The following is a 10106-nucleotide window of genomic DNA, read 5'->3' as shown; positions in this document are numbered from 1 at the left end:
CCACCACCCACCCACCGGTCGCGGACCCCCTCGGCATCGCCGGCGGCCTCCGTCAGGGCAAGGGCAGGGGCAGGGCCAAAACCAGGCTCAGAGTCCTGGTCTGGTCCCGGCGGTGGCTCCTTCCAAGCCGGATGGAGGAGAGAGTCGAGACACTGAGCCTCGTCCAGTCCAGCAACCCCGCCCTGCTGTGGCCCGTTACCGCCGTCATGGCGACCCTAACCCCAGGTTCAGAGGTCACAGACAGAGACGACCAATCGGAGAGACGAAGGACTCTTCACCTGGTGCAGATGAGAGAGAAGTTCAGGCAGAAGTGCAGGTACAGCAACACTCGTCAGATGATCCTGTAATGGACCATTCGCAGGACAGGGGACCTCCTCACCAAACCCCCGTTGCTGTTGTCACCCCCACCCACCTCTCACCTGGTCCTGCAACCCATAGCATGCAACTGCACCCCCGACACACTCCTCCTGCTGAGGCGGAGGAAGATCTCCAGGACTGTAAAGGGGAGTGTGAAGAGGAACCTGAGGAAGTTAAGGAGAAGGACAAAGAACAAGAACAGGCAGAGGATGATGGAGATTGCCATGACGACATGCAGACAGTGGATGACGAAGCTGAGGACCGTGTGGAGAGGGTGGAGGAGGATCAGGAAGAAGTGATGGATGACGTAGCGGAGGACATTGCAGCTCAGGGAAGTGAAATCACTGATCTCTGCTCCGACACGGAGAGTGCCGCCTCGCTCAGTATGGACGGACCTCTCCACAGCCCACCGCCCCTCCAGTCACCAACTCCTCCTTCATCCCCAGACGTTCCACCCTTCCCCCAGCTTGACCACTTCAGTGAGGACACCAGTTTGAGCCCTCTGCCTGACACCGACCTGCTACCTGAAGAAGAAGATGAGGACGACGATGAGGATTGCTCTGAGTCGTGCTCGCTGTCTCACTTCACTTCCAGCTCTGAATCTTATCCAAAAACCTATGCAGACTTTTATTCAGAGTCCCACCAAAAATCCTACCCCGAGCCTGTTTACGAGTCGTACTCAGAGCCAAAATCCCATCCTAACTCTTTTCCTGAGCCCCTTAAGACCTCCTACCCCGAGTTACACAGAGAACCTCGCAGGCAATCTGGTTGGAGGACTGAGCCTAATGAGGCCCAGCAGGAGTCCCACCAAGAGCCCTTTACCAGCCATAGACAGGAGAATGTACAAAAAGGGGCTCTGTCCTCCCCCACCAAGGGCTCCCATTATTCCACAAGGCAGGGTAGAGACCGCGGTTCCCATCACTCCCCTCTGGACCGCTCAGTTGGCTGCCGGCTGCACCACTACGACGAACAGTCCGACGGTGAGGGGGACAGCGCCGATCAAAGCCCCGTTCCCAAAAGTTGCAGGCAGGCACCTAGACAAGCAGAAACCCAGGCCAAGAGCCCTTCGTCTATGCAGAGCGGCTCAGGCGAGGCCCAGGAGGAGTGCAACACTGTGGCCTTCCCAGGGGAGGAAGGCTCGAGGGGCTCAGGAGACGCCATCAGCCTGGCCATTAAAGACATTAGGGAGGCAATTGAGGAGGTGAAGACTAAGACAGTGCGCTCCCCCTACACACCTGACAAGCCTGTGGAGCCGATTTGGGTGATGAGGCAGGAGGTCAGTCCCACAGAGGACGTTTACCCTCTGCAGACTACAGCTGACCATGTAAGTATGACTTCACTCATCAGTAATGCTTACTGTGTTGTTTTTACTGAAAAATATATATCCCAAACAGTTTGATCTGATGTTCATGTGTTGAGCTGGACAGACTCACTGAGAATGACTTGTCAATCACAAGGTAACCACGCCCTAAAGCATACCCTGCTTTATCGTCTGTTTTACTCTAAATGAACCAGAATTTACTAAATGAACATCATGCTGTATGGAAGAAGACTTATAATAATATATAATAATATATAAGACTAATTAATCAAGTGAGAAGTAGAGTCATTTCTCTATTAGGCTCAATACTTTCAGACTTTTTAGTTTGCAGTTAATGGAGCTGTCCCCCACTGGCCGTTAAAGAGAACGCACGTTTACTTCACAGATCCAGAAGCTCTGTTCACAAATGAAATACTGTCAGTTGTCTAAAGTAAAAAAATATGCATACAAACAACTCTAAAGCTGTCTTTATTTGTTTGACACATAAACATGAACCAAAGCCAAAAGTGACTTAAGTGGCTATATTTTAGAGGTATTTTTTTAAATGACCCGTGGTGCTATTTCTGTTTCTCTCCCAAAATGTTGAACTATACCTTTAAGGCTGTACTGATGATTGACATTGCCGATGTCTGCAGTGTTGCAATAATTAAATTAGATTTTATTACTTTCTGGACGCAAGCAGACTGAAGATTTACATCACTGGCTCTCATTTCATTTTCTGTTACTTGGACTAACGCCCAAATCCTAAATCATGTATTGTTGGAATAAGGTGATTTGCTATAGATGCACTGCAGTTTTAAAGGAGTGATTTATTTTGAGTGATTATTCTTTACATACTTAAAATAATACTACTATTTTTTTTTTCTCTCTTTTTTTCTCTCAGTTGCCTCCTCACTCCCCCTCACAGTCAGTTTCTGAGTCTCCGTCCCGCTACGCTTCAGTTCCAGCTCGGGAACCGGTAAGTCCGCTGAGAGTTGAGTCAGCCAGAGCGTTTCCTCCTCAGCATTATCACCAACAGCAGCCCCAACACAACCATCCCCACCACCAAGGCCACCATCCACAGCAGAGGGACAACGCGAGGCCGCCTCAGACATACACAAAGCCACAACCGTATGCACACGTGCCGCCTAATCAGCATCAACAACGTCAACATCAGCATCAACAACAGATGCAACATCAACAACAGCATCAGCAGCCTCCAGCTCAGCAGCCTCGTCCACAAGTTCAGCCACTGACGCCTCCACAGCCGCCGTCTGTCCAGGAGGTCAGAGTTCACAAATAAACATCTATAAAATATAGAAAAAAAAGCTGCTCCTTATAACTCCAGAACTTTGTATAGATTCATGACATTTTTTAAGTTTTTTTGGTATCCAAACAATCCAGTCACAGTTAAATTGATTATTTTGAATTTACATTTGAATTGTAAAATTGAGATGTAAACTAGCCCCAGCCCACTCAAGTCACTCATTTACACAAAACATGTAGAATCATTTTCCCATATGAGGAAGAAGGGGCCTCAGTGATAAGACAGATACGGTTTCACAACGCCAAAGATATGGTTTCTTTTGCAGTTTGATTTTAGGTAAAAAAAATTCTGATGTGGTGTCAAAAAAAAATTATTTTATTTTTATAAATATTATATTCCCTAGTGACAGTCGTCTGCACATCCATGGCTACATTGCAAAGAGGAATCTTTAATAGTTTATTCTGCATACTTTTAATGTTGGCAATTAGTCAAAATGTAAACAAATACAGGCAAAAAAAAACTGGTCTCAAGTAGCAGACTGCAGCGAAACTTACTGAATCCATGGCAACATGGATGATAAAGGGAGCCTGGCATCTTTTACAAGGTTTATCTGCCAGCAGCTAAGTGGGTGACAGCAGTAAAAGTCTTGCAGAATTTAAATAAGGAGACCTGCAGTATGTGAATAGAAATAAGGATGTTGATGTAGTTTTTCCCTTTTGTGCCTTCTCAGATTCGCAGATCTCTTCCTCAGTTTCCAACGTTTGTGGATGGTGAGTGGACTCGCATATGAAAATCACATCAAACTCAGTTCCATCTGCGTCCTTCTCATCTGTCGACATGAAGATAAATACTTGAACACATGACAATTTACAATCTGTTTAATTTCCTTTATTTTATGTTCAAGGCTGTGTTTTCATATTTCAGTGTACTGATATTGTAGATGGTGGGTGTCATTTTGCCAGATTGCCATATCTTCACTTTTAAATCTGTATTTAGTAAGTTTGTGTGCTTGCAGATATATGCGTGTGTGTACATATGCCTAACTAGCGCATTTGGTTCATGCAGTCCCGGGACCATGTGATCCTGAAGACCTTATTGATGGCATCATCTTTGCAGCAACCTACCTGGGCTGCACCCACCTGCTGTCAGAAAGGACACCCACAAAGAGTGCCCGAATGCAGCAGGCCCAGGAAGCCATGAACAGAGTACGAGTGAGTGTTGAGTTTATTCATATCATAGCGGGTGTCTGAAATGACTCCCTTGTTCACATATTCCCTATATGATAAAAAAAAAATACAGTGCACTATATAATAGGAAGTGATTAAAATTTTTAATTTGATTGGTACAATTGCTGCCTCTGTTGACTATATTTAACTAACTCTAATTCAAAGGTGAAATGTTGATCTGTATACCTATATATCTTGGCATAGAAATATAATTGAATATGTCTGAATTTCTTATGCCAGCCCCATAAATACTGGCTTATTGGTAAAAATGTGTCTGAAATGATGCATTACACATTAGAATATCCCCATATGATGGGATAGCCATAAAAAAAAGTTGAATTTCGCAACCATAAAATTTGATAACCTATATATTTATGGTTTACATTTTCAATAATAGTGCTTACAACAGTCATCAAATCCTTACCTCCTTAGCTCCTTGGTTAGGAGATACATTATCTAACACACTTGGTCGTCTGTGATGTAACTGAGGTTTGCTTCATATCTGAGTCTTTTAAAGTCAGAAACCCTCAGCCGGCAATACAGCCAGCGGGCGAAAAGTCCCCGGGTTGTGCACAATGCATCATCCACAGATCACTGCTCCTGATCCACAGTCACACAGGCTCCTCTCCTCAGCTCCACTGGATGTTACATAAACTCCTGATCAAGGCTGCGAAGCCCCGGAGACTGTAAGCCCTGTTTTCTGCTCCAGTCGCGGTTCATGAAGTCAAACACTTGGATCACAGTGACTGAACTAAATATAGCAGTATATGATTTCATGTGGGTTGTTTTTGCTGCTCACATGAGAAGAAATACCCCATCTTAATAGTGGATACACCAAGAAACAGATCTGTGCTCCCTGTGTGAATGTAGTTGCAGTCACTTGAGGGCGGGAGGTGTCAGGCAGTGAGTGGGAAAGATGGCTTCCAGTGACAGCGTGGCATTCAAACATAGAACTGTGGGAGAGATGAGCAGTAAGACGTTGCCATTTCGGAGATCGAGCGAAGAAAGTCAGAGGCGAGAAGAGGACTCTGCTTACTGGATGGTTGACTGACAGTTCCAGGACATTGCCTCCGTTAAGGTCTGAGAAACCCACAGGGAGGGAGAAGGTTAGAGACTGTATAATGATGAGGGAGATACATAAGTCATTTTCCATGTTCAGAATGGAAAAGACAGAGTGGAGGCTCGCTGTCTGACAGGCTGAATGAGCTGGCATCTCACTTGTAGGGATGCACTGATCCGACTCAAGGTAGTGGCTGCTACAGAGTAATAAAATCTGTAATCTTCCATTCTTTTTTAAGTTAACAGGATGCTGTAACTACTCAGCCGTTATTAACTAGTGGAGACATTAATTCACCAACATCCTTTTTAGGCTTGTGCCAATTTTAATTCTATTATTTAGAAGGTTGATGAAATTGTGTCATTACAAAGCATCAACCTCATTCAGCTTGTCAAGATATAACACACAGACAGACCTGACAAACAGCACAGAGCTGTGGTCTGTTCTCTTACAAAACAAAACCAACATGCTAAAAAAACATTTTGTAGTGTAATAACTTTGTTGTTGTTGTTTAAAAGACCTCCCGGCAAATATTTAAGATAATGTCTAAAAACCAGTTTTAGAACTAAAGTGAACTTTTTCAACATTTCAGGCTTCAGCAGTACCGCTTCCGTAATAGTACAATCCTTTTATTGTGAAGTATGTGAAGCAGGAAGTGACGACGATGATGAAGTATCAGCAGTAATTTTATGCATCAGTATTAGCTCACCTCAGCAAATGAAAAAAAAAGAACAGACCAGAAAACTATATCTAATGTTTATCTGTCACATCTGGCTGATCACTTTAATAAGGTCAGTTTAATAGTGTCGGTATCGGGGTCAATACCAATCTGATGGAATAGATTCAGGAGTATACTTTGTTGATTGATTGTATTGCATCCGATTAATAATTGATCTAATTAATTTATTGCATGTGAGTATTTCTAATACAGAATACAAATAAAACATAATATGATCATTTTACTTGCTTATGTAGTGTTTTTTTCCAAGAGTACAACATAATAGTAAATAATAACAATAATACTAACTACTAACTACATAGTAATGAAGGCCAGATAAACACAAATGTTCTTCAGATTCATAAATATGAGAATCCTCGTCCTCGTAGGACTCATATATGCATGAACATTTAATAAAATATATCTTGGATGTCCAAATACTGCAGAAGCTGATGCTCACAAACTGACAAAAATGCAGACATAAAACCGCAGTATAATGGAAAATACAGAATAAAATAGGTAAAAACAAATTACATAAAAGTCTGTGTGTAAAAATATCTTTCCTGAAGGAGGAGGACTGAGCTCTGCAGCTTCAGCCTCACAAGCGGGACAGTCCAGGTCGGCATAGAAAGACGGACGCTGATTATTATACGAGATGTCTGCCAAATATAAAATGAAATGAAATACTGGAGGTGACATGACAGCTCTTAACAGAGTGATATACGGTGACGTCCACCACAGGTCAGGAGTCAGACTCGAGCTCGTGATGATGATGTGACGTATAGCCCGAGGAGCCGGCGAGCAGCGAGGTTGAATTGAGAAATTCTGACATGTTTGCTCCGGGTTCAGAGAGCGACTGGGAGGGTCTCAACAACAGAATCCACAAAATAACATTCTCCTGGCCACAGTAAATAAGTACTAATTAGCACTGTGTGTCAGCTTTACTGACATCAATTTACTGCATTAATCATCCCATATCACCATAAGCTCCAGTTCATATTAATAGAGGTTTAACGGTACAATCTCTATGCATCAAAAAAGTTTTAATACAATATTAGCAAACCTGTTTATTTTTTATTCTTATATTTAGGGCTGAATGATTTGTGGAAAATATCCAAATGCAATTGTTCCTATTAAATTGTGATTATTTGCTAACTTGAGGCTGGTATGTTGGTCTACAATAGTGTTAAACAAGTTTGTATCAGTTATATCCACAGACTCATCTCATTGCAGTTTAACTAGAAGATTCTATTGCTGTTCGCTACCCGCCTGCTGTCCATCATTAACACTCGACAACTACAGAGCTAGCTGCTGACTGCCTGTCTAAAAATAACAACTAGTGAGGTCATTTATTTAGGAAAAGACTCACCACCCTGCTGAACTGTATGAAGACACAGTCCGCTCTTATCTGTTCAGACATCAACATGATTCAGAGTGATGCTTCTGTCCTAAAGAAACTATCTTTGTCTTATTTTGTCCGTTCAAAACCCCAAAGATAATCAGAAAATGAATATTTTGCTTGAAAAATTACTTTGACGAATAATCAATTATCAAAATAGTTATCAATTTTTCTGTTCATCAACAAATTCATTAGTCAACTAGTTGTAATATTATTAGTAAGTCTGCTGTAGAAAGGGCATTACCAGTTAACTACACCTACCAACTACACAGATACAGCTGAGAGAGCAAAACGGCAGCACAAGCCCAACATTTGGAACCGCAGACCTAGAGCTGTGATGAGGCGTCTGCCAGAAACACATGAGGTCGCTTGTCTTTCTTCGGGGTCGTTTGTGTCACATTGATGAAGAGGAAACTTTTGATAATGTTTGCTGCAAAGGCCTCTGGCAGCCTGCTGTTGTCAGATGTGATAGACAGTAACATCACTGTCCTCCCCCACACACACACACACATACAGACACAGACACACACACCTTTAAAGTCCTTTTGTTCCCTAATTTGGCATTTGGAATAAAGACGGTCTACAGTGAATGAGGCGATTGGGTTTTTGTCGATCACCCCCCGGAGAAGGTATTTTCTTGTACTGTTTTTGTCTTTATTTGTCTCTTTCTGAATCTCTATTCTGCTTTCTGATCACTACAGGCTGCTCAGAAGCAGGCGAAGAACAGGAAAAAGGTACGTTCGTTTTGTGATTGAACAAGTCTCATGTTAAAAATGACAGAAATTTGAGCTCAGATGCTAATGTTAGCTCCACCAGGATCGTTATTTTGTGTCGCATGCAGATTGCACGAGACATCTGTGTTTCGCTTTCATTAAAATGTTATTCGCAGCCGTTAGATTTGATGGCTCTTGACAGTCGTGACGCCAGCATTGCTCTCCTTCGCTGCTGTCCGTCAACCTGTTGCTTCTTCTGTTCACTTCTTTTCTTGTTTTCTCTCCGGCCGTGCAGAGCCCCGACGGGGAGGCTCCGTCCACTGCTGAGGTTGATCTGTTCATGTCAACACAGAGGATCAAAGTCCTCAATGCAGACACTCAGGTATCACAATAATAATATGCATACTGAGCAGTAAATAACTTAAATCCTTCAGTACTGGAGGGAGAATGTCTTTACACAAAGAGAGATGACAGGTTAGATTTCTTCACCAAACCTCATTAAAAAATGTCTCTATTTAGCAGATATAATGTCATAGCAGTGTCCCATAGCAAATCTGATTTAATTAAGAGTAACCCCTGTCGTGTTTGGATCACCAGGAGTCTTTAATGGACCTGCCACTGAGGACGATCTCCTACATCGCTGACATCGGTAACATGGTGGTGCTGATGGCCCGGGGGAAGATGGTGCGTTCCCGCAGCGCACAGGAAAACCTGGACCACACAGCTGAGCAGACCACCATGACCCACGACGACAGGCGGCTGTACAGGATGATCTGCCACGTGTTCGAGTCCGAGGATGTGAGTTATTGATTATGAATAGATTATTGTTGTTTTATTTTTATCTATTAGCATAAAAATCATACTGTTGGGAAGCTTGTGTTGGCGTTTACTGCTCGCCACTGCGAAACCACCATTGCTGCCTATGACATTATAGAAAGCAACACTCAATAAGTTGGAAGTAAGCACTCAGTTTGTTGTCTTGCTGGGAGCTGGATGGAGTTTCATCTCTGTGTTCAGTACACAGTCCAGGACAAGTTCAGACTAGCTTTGCACGAACACTGAAAGCAGGGGAAACGGCTAGCCTCAACCAAAAGCAGAAAAATACACCTCCCAACCCCTCATAGCTAGTTAACAGTCACCTACACATCCAAGAATCCCCTATATCACATGGATATTGTTTAGAATTAGAGGGAAGTGAGTGGAAAGTGACTTATAAGATGATACAGGCTATCACTGAGCACAGCTGTTATTGGTTTGTAAAAAAAATGGAAAAAAGTCCCCATCTTTGACCTTCAGTTATAAGTTTCCACCCACTTCCAGTGTTCGTGCTAAGCTAGGCTAAACATTTCTACAAAATTAGATATAGATTAACTTCACAAGTGCTGAAAAGAAATCAAACAAGTGTATTTCCCAAATTATTCCCCAATATCTGCCACTAAGATGTACATTAGAAACTGGGAAATGTACTACTGACTCTATATAATATATAAAAATATTCACTCTCTCTGTGTTCTCAGAGAGAATTTGAGACTTTTTTTAATAGATTCCAATACAGTGTACCTGGAGCAGCATGTGGCCATTAGAAGAACTGCAGTTTAAAGGATAATTCTGGTGTGGATATATATATGTCTTATTTTTGTAGGTTTGTTATCGTTCCTATCGGTAATAATAACCACATTCATTGCTGAGATCTGGGAACGCGGCCCATTGCTAAAAGAAAATTTGGACATCATTTTATGGTGAGAGGGAAAAGTCAATACCAGGCCTACAGCTACAGACAGACAGAATTTAGTTTAGCAAGAACTGATTGATAACATGTTTTCTGGGCCTATAAGATTGATTTTAAATTTAAGGTTAGGATTAAGTTACAGTAAGGTAAGTTGAGTACAAATAAGCAATGCATCAAATCAGTAAGGGTCCTCACAAATATTGTACTAGTGTGTGTGTGTGTGTGTCTTAGCGGGATGTAAACAAGACTTTTAAACATGAGGTCTGTGCAGACAAAATTTGCCACAGGGACTATAAAAGTTCCCATCATTTACAAGCCCTGGTCTCTCTCTCTCTCTCTC

The 10106-nt window shown here is 42.6% G+C and overlaps 1 protein-coding gene across 1 annotated transcript in view; it reads left to right on the top strand.

Annotated features, from left to right (window-relative positions):
* Positions 1-10106, top strand: part of LOC118332310 (amyloid-beta A4 precursor protein-binding family A member 1-like) — a gene marked incomplete in the record, with an annotated part of 16660 nt that overhangs the window by 5056 nt on the left and 1498 nt on the right. The window contains 7 exon segments of the mRNA XM_035667525.1: positions 1-1681; positions 2562-2942; positions 3655-3694; positions 3990-4135; positions 8026-8058; positions 8333-8419; positions 8635-8835. Coding sequence (XP_035523418.1) covers positions 1-1681; positions 2562-2942; positions 3655-3694; positions 3990-4135; positions 8026-8058; positions 8333-8419; positions 8635-8835 — 2569 coding nt within the window.

Source organism: Morone saxatilis, unplaced genomic scaffold (assembly GCF_004916995.1).
Source record: "Morone saxatilis isolate NCDOM2014 unplaced genomic scaffold, NCSU_SB_2.0 Contig21, whole genome shotgun sequence".
Lineage (NCBI taxonomy): Eukaryota > Metazoa > Chordata > Actinopteri > Moronidae > Morone > Morone saxatilis.
Note: the sequence above shows the minus strand (reverse complement) of the source record. Positions and strands in the feature narration are given on the sequence as shown.